The 22547-nt window shown below is 35.4% G+C and overlaps 1 protein-coding gene across 1 annotated transcript in view; it reads left to right on the top strand.

Annotated features, from left to right (window-relative positions):
* The window catches only part of bw (brown), a 904351-nt gene that overhangs the window by 450263 nt on the left and 431541 nt on the right, over window positions 1-22547 (top strand). The window contains exon 6 of the mRNA XM_089589289.1: window positions 6629-6781. Coding sequence (XP_089445415.1) covers window positions 6629-6781 — 153 coding nt within the window. The remainder of the gene's footprint in view (window positions 1-6628; window positions 6782-22547) is intronic.

Below are 22547 nucleotides of genomic sequence, written 5' to 3' on the forward strand. Positions count from 1 at the left end.
GCAGTTCTGGGGGTCGTGGGTTAGATTCCTGGTAAATGCAGATTTTTTCAAAAACTGTTTTCATCGAGAGAAGTTCCTATATAACCCCAGCTGTTTCGGGGCGGATTTTTCCGTGGAATTTTATTTTAGAGTATTTCCAGGGTTTCTTTACTTGCCCCACAGGTTTTTGGGCCTGGGTGAATGCAAAACAGTGTTAGGGCTATAGGCAGGGATTAGCGGACCCGATGCCAGGCGTCGGGCAGGGATCACCGGCTTTACCGGCGAGGAGTGGTCCCTGAAACATGGGGCTTCTCTGGGAATGCTAATGAGCCTGAATTCAATGCTTTGACAGAGAGCGCCGGCTTAACCGGTGAGGAGTGGACGTCCTGGAATAATGGAATCTTCTCCGGGGAAAGGCTACACAGTGGCGAGTAGAACCGATGCACCATTGGTGCAGAGAGTATCAGCTTAACTGGCAAAGTGTTTCACCGGAGATACTCGCACTGTGCCCATGGGTTTAGGTAGGATATGAGGAAAAAGGTTTGGAGATGGGTGTGGCAATACACCCCCACACATAGGTGGTGAGTGGGTGGCCCCCGCGACTAGGCCAGTAGGCTGTCGTGGTAACCCGATGAAAAAAAAAAAGAATAAAAAAAATGATATAGTATTAGAAATCGCGATTTGATCTTCATTTAATTAATCATACATGGAATTTAATCTTTGAGTACAAAAAACAATTTTTTTCATGTTACTGTTCTCTTTTGCATCAATTCTTGTTGGCATTGGTAAATTGAAAATTTTAAATGAAGACAAACGATTTGTCTTCTAATTGTCAAATTGGATTTATATGTGAAAGGGCACATTTTTTGTACTAATGTAACTGTAAAAAGCAAAATGAGAAAACGAAGTATGTATCCGATGTTAAAAAATTGGGGGTTAGTGTGTTGATAGATATATGACTGCTAGAAGATATGAACGTACAGTGACTAAGGATGAATTGAAAAAGATAAAGTTTGTCGCAAAAGACCTTCTATAGATAGTTTCTGCAAGGTCAAGTTAGTGTTGTCCTAAATTTATAGGCATGAAGATGGTGGACACGCACGAGAGTGGGTCAGCAACCACGTTGCTCTTCCCCCTTCCGTGTACTGAGTTAGTGTTGCACTGAAGGATGAAGACGAGGTGTCATGCTTGCCTGAGCGACGACTTGTCCGAGCGATGATAGGTACGTGACAAACATGAGGAGCTTGTGGTCTATGTCAACCGTAAAGGCCTTACCTTATAAGTTCTTAATGGCTGCGAAAATTCCAAGGGGCTCCCTGTCGTCTCACCTTCTTGTACTGGTCAGTTTTCTGGAGAAAAAATGATAGCGGCCTATAGGTGCCATTTTCTTCCTGCTACTTAAGTGCCACTACGTGTGTAGTACAACTTACAATATTTAATGCAAAAAAGAACACACACACACACATTTCGGTATTATACAGCAATTTTTGAACAGTTATTCCACACATCCCTTTCATCCAGTCGTTAATCCCCCATAATCAGGGTAAAGCTAGTTAAGTTTCTCTATAATTTTGTTAAGTAAAAAAAAAAACTCAAGATAAGTGTATTGAAAATGGTTAAATAAGTATAGGACAATTGATTAAGATAAATACTATGTTTAAAACTTCCTGAGACATTAATATTAACTTTATAATGTAAACAAAATATAACTACGTCGTTAATAGTGACACGAATATGACATAGACTTTTAAAATAAACGAAGCAAAAATATAGGTTTATTGATACTAACAAGAGATGAAGAAGTTTAATTTTAAAGCAAATAAACAAAAATATAGTAGTATCATTGGTTAAATAACATAGATGCCGTTTTAATAAATTGATTGTAATAATGTCTGAAAGAAAAAACTTAAAACTTAAAATCGTGGCACAATGTCGAGGAAAAAGAACTTATCTGTATTTATACTAAAGACCAAAGATATTGTGTAATACTAATTGAATATGTACACGAAGGTTAAATAACATACTAATTGTAAGTGAGACAGTGATTTGTTTGTACTGTATACAAAGCATGCAGCATAAATGACACTAATACATACACTCGATTTATAAAATATGCTTGAAAAAGTAATTATTACTGTCATAATGAAATTCAGTCACCTCCATAATATGACAGTGTGCGACCCAGCTTCTAAAGTAGGATAGAATTAGCTTTTTGAAAAATTAAATTGCTATGAGCACGAAAAAAAACATAGTGATAATAATTTGGTATCTAAACAAATCTTAATGATTTTAGATTCCAAATTGTGTCAGCTAATGGTCCGAAAAAAATGGTAAACATGGTCAAAAATAGTTTTTCGCGTCTAGATAAAAAATGGACAGTCAGTGGTACAACTTTTTTGACCCACTTTCCAGTTTTTTTCTAGACATGAAAAAACATTTTTGATCATATATACCATTTTTTTGGACCGTTAGCTGATACAATTCGGAGTCTAAAGTTATTATGATTTGTTCAGAAACCGAATAACTACCACCACGACTTTTTTCGTGCTAATTGCAGTTTCCCAAAATTAATCATGCTTTTATGCTAATTCTATTATACTAATAGTACACAATACATAGCAACGACTAAAAAATAATTTCTCATTTTTCACTACTTTTTCAGCGAAATTCTGTACTAATTATAGAACAGTTTATTAAAACTTCATTGACCTAATCACTAATTACGTTTACAAATAGAAAGTTCATAAGTATCTATTATTAAGCTAACGATCTATTTACATGTATTGTCACGAACGTAGCTTGGTTCAGCCAGACAAGCCAGCGACCGTATGCTGGCACACCAGCATATAACTCACGACTTAATAGTACATCTAAAGAAAACAAGTCACACACCCGCTCTTGGTGGTGGCCATAACTCAGCAGTTAGCGTAAAATCTCGCAAATCTTTAGTTGATCAATTCCAGCCCCATCTTCACCCTTAGGGTGGAGTTACTTGCTGCAATAATTTGGTCACTTTAATCCATTCATTTAATGTATAGAAAAAACCTGCTTTCCACATACACGGAATATAGTATACTCAGAGGAATAAACTGTAAACTTTATCATGATTATCCCTACAAAAATAACTGTGCAGACGATAATCATGGAACAAAGCAACATCACGGAACTTTTTGACCTAACTTAGTCAATTTTTACCCTGATGTAAGGTAAAAACTGTTAGGTAGCTCACCAAATTTTCCCTGACCACTCACATATATAGATAAATTATTATAATGTGACATCACACATTTAAGTTATCCGTACTCAGAGATAAAATTATGAAATAATTTGGAAAAAATTACACACGTCTTAAATAGTGTCTGCGTAACAAGTGTTTTTATTTGATGATTAAAAACATGCCCATAAGCGCAAAAATAAGTCCAACCTAAAAATATGCAACTCCGATATTCAGTCAATGAAAGTCTGTTATTAATTTTCAAAGTTTTCATTTTTTTTTCGTACAATATTGTTTAATAAGGTCTTAAGGACACGTGTATGAATTTTTAGGTTATCATATTGAACAAAAGTATGTAGGAAGCTATTTTGCTAAAGATGTAAACAACCAAGTCAGTGTATTTTACTAAATAGCTCTCCAAATAATTTTTGTTTAATATAATAACCTGAAAACTCATACGCCTTCTTGAGACCTTATTGAGTAATGTTGTAAGAAGGAAAATAAATATTGACAAAATTCATAACACATTTTCTTTGACTGAATGTGTGAGTTGTATATTGAATGAATACTGCTGTTACAAAGACAGTATGAGGTACGTGTATGATTTTTTGAAAATCATTTCACAATTTTATCTCCGTATGTGGACGAATTAACCATATGATGCTATAGTGTTATAATCTATCTATACATGCTAGTGATGGGGGGAAGTTTTGTTTGGTGTCTGACAATTTTTACCGTGTATTACGGTAAAAATTAACTTAGTTATGTAAAAAAGTTTCTTGATGTAACTTTATCTCACGATAACCGTCTGCACGGTAATTTTTGTAGGGACAAAACAATAAAATAAATAGTTTTTTCTCTAAGTTTAATTGGTTGAGTCACTTGCTTCCACATTCATACACTTGCGTCCTACAGCTTAAAAAAACATTAACGTAAATACTAGTAGCATAGTTACCCTCCTGACAAATCTCACCCAAGATCTCATCTGATGTCTCATGTGATTTCTCACCTGAGATCTCAGGTGAGATCTCATGCTGAATTCTCATCTGAGATTTCAGGTGAGGTTTCTGAAAGAAAAATAAATAAATAAATTTTGTGCAACGCTTATAATTTTTACATTAATAGAATTATTACCTAAAAAATCAACAGTTATAGGAAAATAAAAAAAAATTCGGTTAATATTGGACATGAACTCGAGCCCCCCGACTTTCCGGCAAGCATCTTACCGCTTGGCCAGAGTGGATGAGATAATGGTCTGATAATTTACGTCTATATAAAGTAAAAGTACCATGTATTATTGTCTTTCTCATTCACTACCGAATCGTACAATTCCTAATAGATACAATTTTTCTCAATCTTAATTATAGATAACTAACTAGATAATATTCAGGAACATTATTTTCTTCACAAACAATATTTTCTCTCTTAAAATTACTCTTGAGGGGGCTTTACATCCAAGTAAGGCATGAGTTTTTAATAATCATTATAAATGTTTATTTAAATATAATAATAAAGAAAAACTTAAATATAAAGCAGGGGGACTTGATGTGTTGTAAATAAATTATTTGAAAAAAAATCCAAATTGCCTGCGTGTATATTATCTTATTTTGAAAAAACACTTATGAAAGCTAGAAATCCTTAAAGCTTTTCATGTTATTTCAACTTTTCAAACTTATTATACTTCTTGAAGAATTTCAGATATAGTAATTACTATAAATTTTTTGATACAACACATGTGTAATGAGTTAGGTGCAATTGTTTATACGAAACTGTAAGTTTTCACTCGTTTTTTGCGTTTTCGGAAAACAATTACATTTAACTCACTAAACATGAATTGTATCAACAAATTTTCAGTGATGACTTCATCTGTAATTATTTACGGAATATAATAAGCTTTGAAAAGTTGGAATAACATGAATAGCTTAGAGGATTTCCATTTTTTATAAGTGTTTCTTCAAAATAAGATAATATACACACAAGCAATTTGGATTTTTTTAAAATAATTTATTTACAACACATCAAGTCCCCCTGTTTTACATTGTAGTTTTTCTTTATTATTAAATTTAAAAAAACATTTATAATAATTATCAAAACTTTATGCTTCACTTGTATATAAAGCCCCCTCAAGAGTAACTTTAAGAGAGATAATGTTGTTTGTGAAGAAAATAATGTTCCTGAATATAATCTAGTTGGTTAACTATCAGAATTAAAATTGGGAAAAATTATATCTATTGATAATTATGTGATTCAGTTGTGAATAAGAAAAACAATAACACATATTAGCCAGATTTTTTTTTTTCCTATATTTGTGGATATTTTCGGTAATCATTCAATTAACGTATATTATGATCGTTGCAAAAAAATTTCTCATTCATTTTTTTTTCAGAAATCTTACCTTAGATCTCAGATGAGAATTTGGCATGAGATCTCACATCAGATATCACATAAGATCTCGGGTGTGATTTGTCAGGAGGGTACTCAATGCGTACTTACTTTACTGGCTAAAAAAATTTAATTTTTTATCTTAGTATTATCTATGTCCGATAAATCGCTTTTTTAATAGATGCTTAAAAATCGATGACGAATTAAGAAGAAGTCATCAGTTATCTCTCACCATTTAAAAAGAGAATATTATAACTTTTAATGTTTAATGTGTCAAAAAAAAATCTTTTATACTATGATATTTAAGACCATTATTATAGTTTTCATTACAACTTTTAGCTATATTAACATAATGATTTACTTAAACTGCGAAGTACTTGTCTCTTTTTACAGTAGTGACAAATATTTTTTGTTAATTTATCGCACTCTTAGATATTTTAGTAATTTCAGCACTGAGAGAATTTTATTATAAATTTTATAGTAAATGCCCATAAAAACTGTTGTACAGAATGGTAATCGTGGGACTAACACGTCACTCCAGGTCATTTACTTAACCTTAACAATTTTTAACGTTACACCCAGTAAGAATCATCGGGCACCCCACAAAAATCCCCCTTACGTCTCATGATCAAAAATTCACAGTAGGTAAAACAGAGACCACAGTTAACGTAGTTTAATTGCATTGTATTTAAAATAATAAACTTATCATAGTATGCATTTATTAAAAATCTTATATATTGTACAGTCAGCTTGCAATGCCAAATCTGTTTAGGTTCAAAGTGTTTATATGAATCAAATTGATGCATTTAAACTATTGTGCATAAGTATTTATTAAAAATGGCACATTGTCTAACTGGTTACATGCGTTACTGGCGTCATGGTAAAAATTATTAAGATTAGGTAAAAAGTCTGGAGTGATGTTCTAGTCCCACGATTACCGTTCTACACAGTAATGTTTTTGGGTATTTGCTGTAAAATTTATGAAAAATTTCTCTTAGTGAGCTTGTGTTTTTATTTGTATTGTATATGTAACTTTTACTAACACCTTTTTAGGCAACAATGAAGATGGATCGAAGAAATCAAACTTTATATAGAAGACAACGAATATCAACTCTTATAACAGAACTTGGATTAACAAAATGTGTCTTAAATCAGATTTCTCAGTTATCATGCGGAGAAAAAAAAAGAGTTTCGTTAGCTGTACAGGTATGTCTGTTTTATTCAAGGTGTTATGTGTTACATTGAAAAGATTTTTATTTTTTGATGGATACATTTTATAAGAATAATTTAATTTCCCAACATATTTTATGGAGGACGAGTTTACACAAGCAACTCATTTTTATGCTTAAAACAGTGTGACTAAGAATAACTAAAGGAAACTTTTTTTAAAAGTGCTACCTTGATCATGCCTTAACCCCAATATCTTTTATACCAAGTACAGATGTTAACAATATTGTTAATATGTGTATTAAGTGGGCATGTAATAATTATTTCGAATTGGCTGTGAAAGGCAATAATGTATCATCATATTATTTTTGAATTGAAACAAAAAATTTGTAAAGTACATAACACTTAATCTTTCTCCTTAAATTAAAGCTGGCCATTTGAGACACTATATCAAAGATGGATCGCCTACAAAATCTTTAAATCCTTAGGCAAAATATACCAAACAAAATCGTTTCAATTACAAATTTGATACAACAGTTGTAAGTATCCGTGAAAAGGCAAACCTGGGAAAAAAACCACGTATAATTGTTAGATTTCAGTAGAACACTCTTTATCAATGTCGTAAAACTTGTCTCAAGAACTTACGTTACTTAATTACATGTAATTTGAAAAAAAAAAATTTGTTTAATAATTATCGTATGCAGCAATTATATTTAATGATTTTACTAAAGTAGATTTGTACTTAATTCTTTCAAAGCTAGTACTTAAAAAAAGCAATTTCAACATTAAATTATTATTACATGTTTTTTATTTATTTATGTTACTTAAGACGAATATGGCGAAAAAACGTTGTAATGAAGAACAAAAACAAAGAATTATTAATTTATAAAGTAAGATCACATTTACAATGAAAGTATGAACAATTTTTTCATTCTTCGAAAAATTTTTTAAGGTTATACAAGAAGTGGTAGTTGCTAAGGGCTAGATATAGTAAATAGAGTAAACGTTTAAAACATTTTTGAACTAAAGTTCGGATTGCTTGAACTTCTACAGCTTCACGGTAGGCCAAAGAATCATCATGATGAAACAAGTTCTTTTACATCATCACTTAAACGTTGGAGTAAGCTTGTGTAGTAAGTTATCGGTAATAGTTTTTTTTCTAGTAGTCAATCAAGATTATTTTCTGTATATCCCAGAATATAAACTTGTTAGTTCACAAATTGACTTTGCCATTTTTTTTTAATTAGTTTTTCCAATACAGTCCACTGTTTTGACTGAAATTAGCTTTTCAGAGTGCAATACTGTATCTAAAATTTATCTGTGACAACAATCTGTTTCGATATTTTACTTGTATATTTATGTTACATTTACAAATTCTTAAGATAAATAACTTTTTTATGCTACTTCTAATCAGATGCCAACAAATGCGGGGATTTAGTACTATACGATTAGTTTTTTTAATGATATCTGAAATTAGTATCTCCACACTGCGTCTAAAGCGAGAGTCCAATTACTCCTACTCATACGTCTTATTGTAAACTCTGTGACCCACTTTTTACTTCCTGAACAGAAAAAGGTAGAGTCTTCCTGTACGTTGTGCATGTTTAATTGGCCTAAAGGTGCTGTCTCTATATCAGGCCCAGATCTTATACGCTAACCCTCTCGTTCTTAAAACAATTATTTTAATATTTTTTGTTAAAAAATTTCGATTGATGCATTTAGTTAAAAATACACACATATAATAAGATAAGGATCCTATAACAATGTTAAAAAGTGACTTTGAAAATACAAAATCTCACGCTCAAAGCAGTAGATAGAATTAAGGTATTAGAAGTTTCTATATACTATGTTTCGAGGAATAATTTGACCTCTAGTTACAAGAAAACATAATATCATTTAAAAAATATAGGACGCAACACACGTCAGTTTGAATCAGATTTATAATAAGTGATCAAAATTAACCCCACAAAAGCACTTTGAACAATGAAAATCTCCCTTTTTTTTGCCAAAAAGTTGTATTTCCAGTTAAAAATGGCACGATTTTTTAAATACGTCACATAATCCATGTAATTTCTTATTGGATCACTAACCATAGACCAAAAATACCTACCAAAAGATAATTAAGGCCTAAACTAACAATTAAAAAAATTTGTGGTTACCTCTTAGGTTGAGGCATTATAGAAACATATGACCACAACATTTGTCGATATTACCCCACAAGGAAGTTAAGATGGATCGATATTTGTTGGGGCCCTACAAATACATTTATAAAAAATCACTGAAATCAGTGCTGATTTCTGAGTCTCCTATGCACCTAAGGTTGTTGTTGTTGACAGTATAAAAAAGTCTATTTTATAATGTTAATAACTCTTTTGTACACAGAATCTCATTAATTCTCTGAGATAAGCCACCTCTTGAGGGCAATTCATCTAACTTAAATATACTGTTAGACCCAGGTGTCTTAATCCATTAAAACTCAATGTCTTGGACTGTTACAAAATTTCCGAGTGATATGGTGCAGGATATCCCACAAAATATGCGTCATAATACGCTTCAAAAAGTCTTATAGAATATGTCATAATATATCTTGCACGATTACCAATATGATATCCTCTCCTATAAGATATCAAGAAAAATTTTGTGCACCTAAGAAATAGAAACGTACCATGTGTTATGTTTCAATTTTAAAATTCTTTACTAATTTAATAGTGCTTAAATGAATAGAAATAACTTTAAAAGAAAGAGCCAGCAATTCTTAACACTAGTAAGAGGATCTAAACCTGATCTAAAGATCTGTTGGAGTGTCTTACGCTCTTAGTCAGAGCGGATTTGAGATTCAAAGAAGAATGAGCGTTTATGTAAACAAGTGTACATCTTAAACGTATTTTTATTTTCTTATGTTGTGTTTAAAATTCACCGCTTTTAATATACTTTTAGTTAAAATTTTTATTCTAGACAGTAATCACGAGTTAATAAAAATCACACGACTTTACATTTAAATTCGTTTCATGTATGTTAATAGATTTGTCGATAATTGATCTAGTAATGAAGCTTACAACTGCTCTATATTAACAATACTGAGTCTTGACATTTATCAGTTATTCTGAAGAAAAAGTCATCCATAACTATCAAGAGTGAGCGCGCGGTGGCTCGGTCGGCTAGGTCGTGGATTGGCACGCGGGAGACCGTGGTTCAATTCCCGGCCAGTGCGACTTTTACGGGCAAAGTACCTCTGTGTCTTTCACATGTGCTTTTTCACCACGCAATGCTCCTCGAGGAGGGTTTAGGCGACCTTCTCGCAGCAAATTTGCCTAATTCCCCCTACCCCCCTCCCAGTGATGGGAGGCCTCCCATCCCTTTCCTTGTCCCTTTCCCAAGTGCTAAGTGCCCATAGTAGTGCCCTTATTAAAAAGGAGCCGGACGTAGAGCACTATAATATAAAAAAAAAAAAAAAAAACTATCAAGAGTGTTATTACTTTATAGTTATTGGTAATATAAATTTGCAAAAAATCTTTTTCTCTTCAATACATTATTGTGGATGTTCTGTACCAGCCAGGAAAAATATTTTCTACTTGTTCATGTAATTTTGAGGTAAATGAAAAAAAATTTGAAATCACAAGTTCACGAAAATAAAGAGATTTTTAAAAATCTTTTTAGTATCAATTAAAGTTGAGAGAAATTTTTGTTTACATCATCATCATCATCATCATCATCATCATCATCATCATCATCATCATCATTATTATCATTATTATTATTTTTTTAAATTATTATTTAAGATTATTATAATTAGTATTATTTTCATTGTTATTATTATTAATTATTATTTCTACTAATATTGTTATTATTACTATTTTTTACATTATTATCATTATTACTACTATTATTGTAATTATTTTTATTATTATTAATTATTAACATAACTATTGTTATTATTACTATCACTATTATCACCATAATTTTTATTGTTATTTTTATTATTATTCTTATCATTTTTACTCTGACTATTATTATCAACATTCTATTATTATAATTATAATCACTTTAATTTCCATACACATAAAAATTAAGTACTACTATTGTTTTAATAACAAATATTAATTAATTATAACTACCGTTTGCATAGTCTGTAAAAGTAAGGGAGATGGTTATTTTTCGCCTTAAACCGTTTGATAAACATAAATTTACTGATAATACTTAAAAATGTAACTCAATGATACAGTTACTTTAAGTTAATGATTTTCTTAACCATCACTTATTGAGTAAGTAATGTTTTGTACTTGTACAATTTGAAATCGCAAAAAGTCGAGGACAATGAAAAAGTGAGGGAGATAAAATTTCTTTCCTTTGCTCTGATGCGTACACGGAAATTAAGCTAACAAAGGGAAAAAAGAATCTATAAGTAACCAATCTAGTGAGCCTCTAGCAAGGTAGACCACTACCTATGGTCCTGTCTCTTTGATTTTTCTGTATCAAATATTTCTGCGTCCCCCAAATCCAGAAAGTGCTCTAAAAATACAACTTGACCTCTGCTAACTTACGGCCTACTACAAGACAGTGAATTCCAAAAAACAGACTAGGTCATGCATAACCAAATTCTGTCATGTCACTTTAAAATCCAGACTGCAATTAACTATTAGTAAGATAATATCTCAAATTTTCTTATTTAATCATCAATTATCCTATCCTTATCCATACTCCAGGTGACAGAATCAAACATCCGGCACTCGTGGTAAACTGACTCTCTACTTGTGTACTTAATCTCTGGAATATGTACCACAGCTTGGAACGAAAATGGCAGCATCTAGGTCACGTTACTTTTGAAATTGAATTCTGCATGTAGGTAATTTTTAAAGTTTGTAGAGCTTCTCAAGACAGCAGTAACAGCTTCCAGACTTCTCCGGAATAATAAAAAATACTAGTTTATCCTTTAAAGGTAGACGTATATTCTTGCTCGGAACAGTGAGGGCAGCAACGAACCTTGCAAAACTACAAGATGATACTTCATCACGGGCTCCTTATGATTACTGTATATTGCAGCTCACCACGTATTTCTGTAAAGATTTCTGACTATTAAACGCAAGCTTAGGCCTAAACAATACGTCGCGCTGACGTTACACCAGTATCCTAGCTTGTAAAAAGCACTTTGAGATAACGTTACACAAATTAAGTGTTATAACATACAGAATTTTAGTTTATTTATGACACCTTTTATTAACTTATAGTGAGTATTATGTAGTGAGTACTCGTTATATATACTTAAGCTGAAAAAATAGTTTAATATTGTAAAAAGTTATTAAATTTGATTGATATTACGTTCTCATTAGTGCTATTAACTTGAAGTGTTAAAAACAAAAGTTTTGTTTAATCATGTAGAGCTTACTTAGTCCTACAGTTTTTTAATATGAAGCGAGAAATTTCTTAAGAAATAATATGTAAACTTTTTTTTTTGGATTACGGTATTTCAAGAAAAGGTAACGATGAAGATTGGCTATGAATAAATGGTTTGAATTTTGTCCATACAATTATCCTGCTAATGAAAAAAGTAAGGAAGAGGGGTCGTACTCAAAGAGTACGAAACTATTCTAAATCAATAATTTTGGGAAATATATGCAAAAAATGAAAATTTATTCAAGAGGACATATATATCAATTTTATCATTAAAATCGTCAATTAATCGTTTCTAAACCATTTAACAAATAGCCTGTGGTGTTTTCTGATAGATTGGGACAAAATCTCATTTTTAGGCCTTGTTTAAAAAATAAAAGAAAAAGTTAACTAAGGAAACTTATTTCGTACCACAGTATTTAGCATAACGCTTTTATATAAGAATAAAGACGAAAATATGCGGCCTAGCCATTACTCGGAACCAGAGTAAATAAGTGAGTCTCCCACGCATTTTGTTTACTCACCAATAATGAGACAAGTACAACGATTCTCAAAATACAATTCACAATCTCAAATTATTGAAGCTCTGTTATCAATCAGAATGTACACAAAAAAAAATGGAACAGACTACCACTACACGCGTTGTCCATGCCATATTTTAAAGTAAACAATTAAGAGCCACATCTTGAAAGAAAAAAAATAAACAAACAGACACATAATGGTATAAAAAAAACATGAATCACTAAGTTAATAAATATTTCATAGAAAAACAAAAAAATGCAGTGATCACAAATATATTAAGCAAGGTAAGTACATGGATTCCCAAACGGGAAAGGGGTAGATCATGACAGAGTTATTGCATAATCAACTCAAGTATTATATCTTGCTAATTCTTACACACAAGGTACAAAGCAATGTTAAAAAAAATGCGAGAACAACATAGGACAAAAAACAACAAAAAACTAGAACTCACCTGGTAGCCAACGAATACCAGCTGACTACTGTACCACTCAATAGCTAAAGCCTTGCGCATACTTTCAACACAAGCAAAAAATCAACATCTTACAACCTTTAGCGCTCTGAATCATTATACCTCATTAAAATAAATAACTTGAAGTTGAAATTATTAAATTACTAAAACTATCGTCACGTACGATATCATAGCTACACGTACGTGCGCCCCCTCTTTTTGGGGCCTACTACAGATAATTGTAGTGGGAGAGAGCAAAAGGATGAAGCAGATAGGATGCTGAAGGGAGCTCTCTCTGGCTGGAACCGTCAAGGACGAAGGTCGTACACACGCGACGCGCTCTTCTCTCATTTTGCATAAATAAAGACGTTGATACTGTTTCCTCAACTATTTACTTCGTGCGCACCCCAAGACCATAGAATCCTACGCAACAGTTTTGGTGTCAGAAGTGGGATGGTCATCGCGATTAAATAAAAATAAATTTTTTTTTTTCGGTTTTTGTCGACGATTAAGTATCGACTCTTGCGATTTTTGGGAAACACACATAGTGTCGTGCCATGAAGTGAGCTAGGAACTGCTACGAGAGAAATTAGCAGAGTGAGGAGTTGCTGAAGTACGAAAAAAAAGCAGCTTCAATCAAGGACCAAGGTGGAGGATACCTGGGACTACGATAGAAATCATGCAAACAAGGATGATAAAGATCTTGGTCACCATTATTCTAGCCGGGAGCATATGGTAAGTACTTGAGATTTATAAATAAATAAATATATTTATCTGTCCTAGGGGTCCTGTTAAATTTTTTTTAAGTGCGTTATAAATTTATTTTTTTGCTATATCGGTTTTGCGTTCGGTATTCTCCTCATAGTATCGTCGGTGCGTCATTAAGGTAATTTATCGTGAGTCAGAAAAATTTCGGACCGTAAAAATGAATGGGTCAGATTGGAAGTAAGGAAATAATTAATAAATAAACAATAAATTAGACACACGGGAAATGTTAAAGTAAAGCGGTTTTGTCATCGTGAGATAGAAACGCAAAGAATCGTACAGAAATTTACTTATAAGTGTTAAAGCGCTCTCATACAGACAGGAAATAAAAAATTAAAAAAAAAAATAATAATAAAGAATCTACAATGGAAAACTTCGATAAAGTGCACTGTAATGTAGTAAGTGTTTGGGGAGGACGAAATTTCCTCGTATCCGGAAAATTAGTCGGAGTCAGAAATACTGACCGTATTTTTAGAGCACAGCCCTAAAACTCAAATGGAATGGAAAACAAATGGGTAAGAAACAGCGTATGCTAATGTTGAAGTTTTTGAAAAAAATGAAACCAGGGGTAATTAGGGAGAAAGTTTCACAAACAACGTCATACATAATGGGGGTGGGTGCAGAATATTTAAACACCGTAAGAAACGACGTCACGAATACGTCACCATTAAAGAATGCAGATTATACAGCCAGAAATGGAATGAGCGAGATTTCGAGGGACGTAAACTCGCACTCGAAAGATAGGTTCGACAGTAAAGATACACAGGATACACTTCAACATGCGTTTGGATGAGGAGAAAAACAAGCGGTGCAGCAAACAGCACAGCAATGTGTGATACAGTTTTCGGAGGAAGCACTTACACAAAATTGTAGGGAATTAGTATTTGGCACTTACCGTTAAGGACGTCGGAAGAGATAAGAACGTATGGTGGGCAGTAAACGGGAATCCCAAATTTTTCGGGCGCAAGGATGCATGACGCTGGACCCAGCTACGAACCCACAGGCCCAATAAATGAAAGGATGAGAGGCCAATCTATAGCACCATCATCTGACTGGCCGTTTCGGGATAATAACATGCACGGGGAATACATTTTGCGAGAGCAGCAACATCAAGCGCAGCCAAATCCAACTTACACAAACCCTATTATGAGTCAACGGCGAGTGGAAAACACGTACCCTGTCAGCATGCACTATAGTGCACTGTCCCATGTCAAGAGCGTGGCGAGTGGCATCCATATATTCAACGAAGATCCAATAAACTTTCCACTTTTTGAACAGATGGTGAGGACAGCAAATCTAGCTGTTCCGCCGCAATAAGGAAAATTCTTTTTAATACGCATTTTTACTCGCACTGTCACGGCGATTCGGGAGCATGGGAGGCATAGATACACAGCTAGCCCAACTTAAGTCACTGACTCAACTGAACAGCGAGTCAGTTATTCAGTACTGCAGCCGAGTGCAACGGTTGGATAATAGAATAATGATGACTCATGACGCCAACCCACAGCTTTCCCAGATTCAGAAAACTGCCCTAAAACAATCTGCGGTTAAAGTCAGCGAAACAGTTTATATATGGGTTGAAAGCGCCATACAATTGAAACGTGGCTGGGGTAAAACCTGTAACACTGGAGGAGGCCATTGAAGTGGCTATAGATGTAGATAACGAGTTAAGTTTACGCAAAATGGCACCTAATGATTTTAGCACATATGCAACAGTACAGTAACCCTGACCCTAGAAATCAACTTAACAAACATAATAGCTACACATCCAATTATAATAGTTATGACAATCATAATAGAAACTTCAGTGGCAACAATAGTCGTCCTCTGGTGAATAATAACAGGAACAATAGTAGGCCATTCGAAGAGAATAGGAATTTCAATGGTCGAAATAGGGGGAATAATTATGCACCCAATAATAATTATAAAAATTATAATCAGCAACGAGACAACAATTATAACAATAACACGCCTGTCAAAAACAATTATAACAATTATAATCCGTAACAGGAAAATAATTATAATAACTATGGATCCAGGGGCAACAATTACAACCTCTACAATCAGAGAGGAAACCAAATTAATCAATTCAATCATGAGAAAAATACGAGAACAGACGGGTCACGTGTGGAAAATTTAAACTCCCAGGATGCTCGATGCGCTTCCCAAGCGTCGGGCATCCCCCATCAGATAGGAAGATAACAAGAACACTCGACAGCAGAAAAACGGCAAGCGTAGAGGTAAGAGAGTCGTTAGCTGCGAGTGGGAGAGTTGATATGATGAGAAGGAGAGATAATTTGCCTCGAAACAGCCCTTAAATCGAAGTAGGACGATACAATAACAGAAGTGAGCCTCAGCGTGAAGCAAAAATAAAAATATTTTTAGCAGGTAGGACACCTCCTTCGGTATTTATAACAATCACTCAACTGAAAGGTGTGGAAGCAAAATTTTACGTGGATACAGGAGCTGAAATTTCTATTATGAAGGAAGACAGTATTCTTCCAAATGCATTCTTTGACGTGAGGAACCGAGTAAGAATTGTGGGTGTTACGCACGGAGAGCGTAGCACTTTAGGTGTAGTTGAAATACCACTGATGGCCTTATGTGTAGGTTGCATGTGGTCCCACGCAACTTTCCAATAGATGGGGAAGGTATTATTGGATGGGACATTTTTAAGTTATATCAAGGTCGCATAAGCGCGGCAGAAAATATTTTTGAATTAGGAGGAATGAAAATTAATTTAATCGAGCCAGAGATGATCGAGATTCTCGCTAGGTCAAGGCAAGTTAAATATGCCCGCGTTGGGGTAAATAGCAAAAAAATAAAAGTAGGGCGGGTTCCTTTGCAAAGAATGAGAGAAGGAGTTTCATTCGGAAATTTTATAGCCACAAATAATGGTGGAAAAGCTTATGCTGAGTGTGTAAACACACTAAATGAAACAATAAGCATACCTGTACCGGAAATAGAGTGATTAGAATGCGAAGTGATGCGAGAGGCCGATCCATTGAGCGTCGAAGGGGACGACGTTCAGGGCGTTAATGAGGCAATTATAAGACTTTTTGAGGCAGATGGCTGAGTAAGAAGAAAAATGAATAAAGTTGAAGATGGCGTTACAAATAATTATACAAGTGGCAGGAACAATAGTGATTTCAAGAACACTGACAATTTAGGTACGTTGTCGGATAAAGGAAAAATAGCGAAAATCGATAAAATAATGCAGCTTATTAATGTTTCAAGTTGCAACGAGGAAGAAAAGTCACACATCCGGAAACTCATAGAGAATAATCCGTTTATATTTGGCCTAGATGGAGAGCCACTGAAAGCAACTCATATATTGAAACACCACATCATAACTACGACGGACAAGCCCGTGATGGCGAAGCGCTATAGGTACTCACCAGCGCTAAGGGAACAGATGAAAAGGAGATAGAGAAATTGCTCGGTCAAGGAATCGTCGAGCCTTCGAAATCGCCGTACAATTCTAACATGTGGATTGTACCCAAGCATGCGGGGCTGGACGGGGGGAAGCGTTGGTGCGTGGTAACTGATTTTAGGTTACTGATTTCAACGAAATTACTGTAGGAAAGTGCCATCCCTTACCATTCCAAAGTTATATACTCGAGCTTTTAGCGTCAGCTCGATACATTACAGTAGTCGATCTAAAACAGAAATTTTTCCAAATAGAAATTCATGAGGATGACGCACACAAAACAGCATTTTCTGGGCCAGACAGTCATTATCAGTATAAGAGAATGCCAATGGGATGTACGGACTCACCGAATACATCTTTAAGAGCGATGTCACTCGCGTTGGTGGGTCTACAAGGGCATGAAATTGAAGTGTATTTGGATGATATCATGGTGTTTGCTCCGAACCTCGAAGAGCATGGAAGGCGTTTTATTAGACTTTTAAAGCGGCTTTCGAAAGCAAACTTGACAATTGAGCCGAAAAAATGCCAAATTTTGAAACGCGAAGCGAAAGTACTGGGACACATAGTACGAAGCGGACCAATAAAAACAGATCCAAAAAAAATCGAAGCAGCGAAGAAATATCTGAGACTTACGAATGCAAAGAAAATCAAACAATTTCTTGGATTTGTCGAATATTATGGACGATTTATCCAGAATTATCCAAAAATTGCTCGGCCGCTCTCCAAACTCTTAAGAAAAGAAACAGAGTTCAAATGGGAAGAGCAGCAGGAGCAAGCTTTCAAAACATAAGTTGACGCATTATGTAGTTAGCCGATACTTATTGCTCCTAATCTAGACAAGCCTTTTAAAGTCACAACAGATGCATCAGACTATGCAATAGGAGCAATATTAAGCCAAGGCAAATTGGGGAAAGATAGACCGTGTGAATATGCTTCACGATGCCTTCGAGGGAGCGAATTACGCTACCCAATGTGTGATAAGGAGCTGTTGGCTATAGTGTTTGCAAAAGAACAGTTTCGGCCGTACTTATTTGGGCGCAAATTTACAGTGGTCACGGATCATGAGCCATTAAAACCTTATCATACGTCAAAGAAGCCTGACGTAAAATTTAATAGGCTAAAAGCGGAGCTACGAGGCTACGAATTTGACGTAGTATATCGGCCAGGTATTTCAAACAAAGCACCCGACGCACTCTCTCGAAATCCAGTTTTAGGAGAGGGAGAAATAAACACTGAGCGGCCACGCCAAGAACTGTATCAGCTGGCGGACGAACAGGAAAAAGAAGAACTAGCCGATAGCGATGGGCCTCCAGCGCGCATTTTTAAAATACGAGTGACCCGTAAACAGCGTATTCAGAGAAATACTAAAAAGGGGAAAATTATTTACTCTGATTCAGAGGATTCGGATAAGAAAGTACACAAAATTTTGATGGACGGAAAGGAAATAAATATGAAACGAAAATAGATGGTCAAGCTGATGGTGAGGGAGATTTCGAGTCCGGGGAAAAAGTAGGAATAAACGAAAAATAAAGCAGGAAAATGAAGAAAACAGTGAAAAAAAGAGGTTGCCAAAGTAAGAATATTATAGTTAGCAATTTAAAAACAGGAACGGATACGGAACGCAACGAGATTCCGTCAAAAGACATTATTGTTGTAAATTGCGGAACACTAGTAATAGAAAATAGCAAATCATAAAATCACAGTACAGGACTCGATGATTGGGGCTGACAGCTGATACAAGCAAGCTTGGCGGCCGAAGAGGCGAGGAGAGTGAAAGGCACCCGAAAGTTAACGGAAGCAAACAAGGTAGCTGGAAGCATCGTAACATTTGGGAAAGGTGTTTTCGAAGGCAGGGTTGTGAAGCTTAGGAGAGAGCTGATCAAGCACGAAAAAGATCGAAGGAAGGAGAGAGTGAAGGAAAGACACCACAGTACGAGCACACAGCAAATGAGCCGCTCACTGACGATACTTATAGATGCAATAAAAGGGAGAGAAAAAAACAATTATATGAGGGACAGAATGAAAACAAGCTCGATATGAAAATAGAAGGCACAGGTTCAGATGCATCAAATGATGAAGTTAAAAAAATGACGAGACCAATCGCTACGGCAGGGGATGATCCTATTTCCCAAGAAATGATGGACAGGAAATTAGGTTATATTATGAAAGAACTGGGGTTTCAAAGGGGAGTAAAAACGACGAGTACACCAGCAGCAGTACTAATCGAGGAGAGAAAACAAAAATTGCGCAAGAGACAACTGGATACATTAAACAGACAAAAGCTAAATTTTTCAATTACGCCGACAATAATGAGCCCTTCGAAAGAAATAATAATAGCTAATTGTGATACGCCACAAACATCAAATAGTACAACGGCTCAAAATACGGAAAAAGAAGAATGTAGGTCAGCGAAGATCTCAGTGAGCGTGGAAAAAAATTTCACTCCAACAACAGAGGCAGACAAGGAACCGGATATACACGATTTGTTAGAGGAAAGATTAGATGAACTGCGGGCGCAAGTTATCATCGACGTACGAAGGCGAGATGTAGAGGGAAGGCCGGAAATGAGGATTGACGTATGGGAGCGAAAAAATACCTGGGGAAAAAGTGCCACCAGAGGAAAGAGAAAAAACAGATCCAATATTGCGTAAAAGTGATAAGCGAGTCCAGTTTGAAGAACCAGGGGATCAAACAGTAAAGGAACCCAAATTACCGTCACACACAACGGCGCTGACAGATAAGTGACTGGCATATCTTAACGATAATACAAGGAAGGAGACGAATGAATGCATTCAACCTCATAAAATACTTTTCAAAGTGCCAGGACCACCGTACGACCCGCCGGAAAGCTGCCTATTTTATAGCCTAATTTTTTTATTTAATCTTTAATCTCTCGACTGACGAGCTGAGAATGATATTAAAAAATTCAGAATACCGACAAAAGTGTAGAGAGCCAGAAGAAACAGAAAATATACTAATGTCGCGTACAGAATATGAAAATGGGGAATGTATATACATATTTTCGCAAGAATTCAAAAAGATCGTGTGTGTACACCTCAAGTTAAATTGGGAGAATTATATTTATGCGCACTATATTGCAACGGAGAAAGGAGAGGTCGGCCACTTGCATCTGGAAGGTAACAGCGGGAATGCCCATTACGTGCCCCTAGTACAAAATTCTATTACCGAGTCGAAAAATGATTCACATAACGATGACGGTAGTAGTTGTAAAAGGCGGGAAGAACACGCGAGTGAGCCAGAAAGAGATGGAGAAATAAACCAACGTGAGTGGGGAAGGGATAAAGAAAGTCAATTAGGAATAGAGCAAGACCCCACCGATGGAGAGACGAACACGAATATGCGTGTGGAAGAAGGAAAAGGAGACAACCATCCCACTAACAGCGATGACGAAAGCTCTGAAAATACGATGGAAGGAGAGGTAGGGCAGGTTAATGAATTGAATAACGCATTATGTGAAACAGAGAGCGAGGACGAAACTAACACAGTCACACACTCTCCATCAATGGAAAATACACGGTGTGCAGAACACGCCTGCCAAATGAGAAACCGCCATGGGCACCAAAAAGGGGGAAGACCCACCCCTGTGCCAAAAACTAAGCAAAATTGAAAACCATCTCTTTAGGTATCTCGAGAACCTGGCGTTTATGACGGTAACGAAAGCGGTACCCAATATGGAAGCAACAAATGCTTTACATAAAAGAGGGTACATAAATTCGACGCGCATGAACAACGAACAGAAAGTCGTAGGTGAAGCTAAAAGTACTAAAGGGAGAAAGGTAACGGTTATATACATGTACGTAAAGGAGCATTTTGAGGAAGTGGTGCTCAAATCGAATGTTAAGAAGTATGTTAAGGCTCTTAGAGACGTAATAATTGCAAACAATATTGAAACAATTGGAATTGTCAGGGATCTAGTGATTCTTAATCTGACCCAATGGGGGTACTTTGCCGATATTTTCGAGGAAGTATTTAAAGACACTAGATTAGCGTTGATGCTCTACACCAACATATTAATAATGCCACCAACGAGTCAAAGATTGAAAATAATTAAAGAGTACCACGAAGCAGCCATAGGCGGGCACAGAGGCATGAACAAGACATATAGTAGGATCGCGAAGGACTACTATTGGAGAAAGATGCACCCAGACATAAGGCAAGTCATTTTGGGATGCCCTTCATGTCAGACGAAAAAACTTATAAGGGTAAAAACAAAACAAGCGTTGCTCATTACGGACACACCGAGCAGACCTTTTGAAAAAATTTCAATAGACTACTACTGGCCAATCAGTAAGCCATCGACGAATAACTACACACATATTTTGTCCATGCAAGACTGGCTAACAAAGTTTATTGTTCTTGTACCAGTAAAGAGAGCAACAGCTGAGGAGACCGCGAGGGCAATTACCGATAAATTTATAGCATATTTCGGATCCCCGAAACATCTACTGTCTGACCGAGGGACCCATTTCATAAATAAAAGCATGGATAAACTAGCAAAATTATTTAAAATATACAAAATGGGTAGTACGGCATTTCACCCCCAAACAAATGGGGCCATCGAACGAATGCATCATACGCTCACCGAATATATAAAAGCCTACGTAGAGAAAGAACATCAGTGGGATGAGCATTTACCATTGTGCATGCACTCATACAATACGACGGACCATGAGAGTTCAGGGTACTCACCGCATGAGCTTGTTTTCGGGCAAAGAGAGATAACACCTACTAGCTTTAAGACATTATCCAATGGCCAGTCGTCGAACGAATATTTTAATGAGCTGGTAACGACACGGACAGAGATGAGAACCATTGCCGCAATGAATCAAGTGCAAGCGAACTACCGCTCAAAATATTACTACGACCGCAAATTGAATACGAGATATGACCTCAAGGGAGAAATGGCTTATGTGTTAAAAGAGCCGCCGGAAGGGAAATTCGACGCCCAATATGAGGGCCCTTACGAAATAACTGGCATCGATTATACGAAAAAGAATGTCAAACTTCAGAGGAAGGATGAGGTGAGAATATCCCACGTGGATAAAATAAAAAAATCTTGCGTAGTAAAAGCCCCGTTAGAAAATGCGAATACAGAAAAGAAATACGGGAGAACAAAATGAAACCACTAGCTTCGCTTAAATTTTCGCGGCCCCCAGACGCACCGCGAAAATACAATGAATAATGGAGAACAAGAGAATATTGACTACTATTTTTTTTAATTGCCTAAGCAA

The sequence above is a fragment of the Copidosoma floridanum genome, unplaced genomic scaffold (assembly GCF_036245765.1).
Source record: "Copidosoma floridanum isolate Cflo_tuat_1 unplaced genomic scaffold, Cflo_Japanese_pri ptg000008l, whole genome shotgun sequence".
Lineage (NCBI taxonomy): Eukaryota > Metazoa > Arthropoda > Insecta > Hymenoptera > Encyrtidae > Copidosoma > Copidosoma floridanum.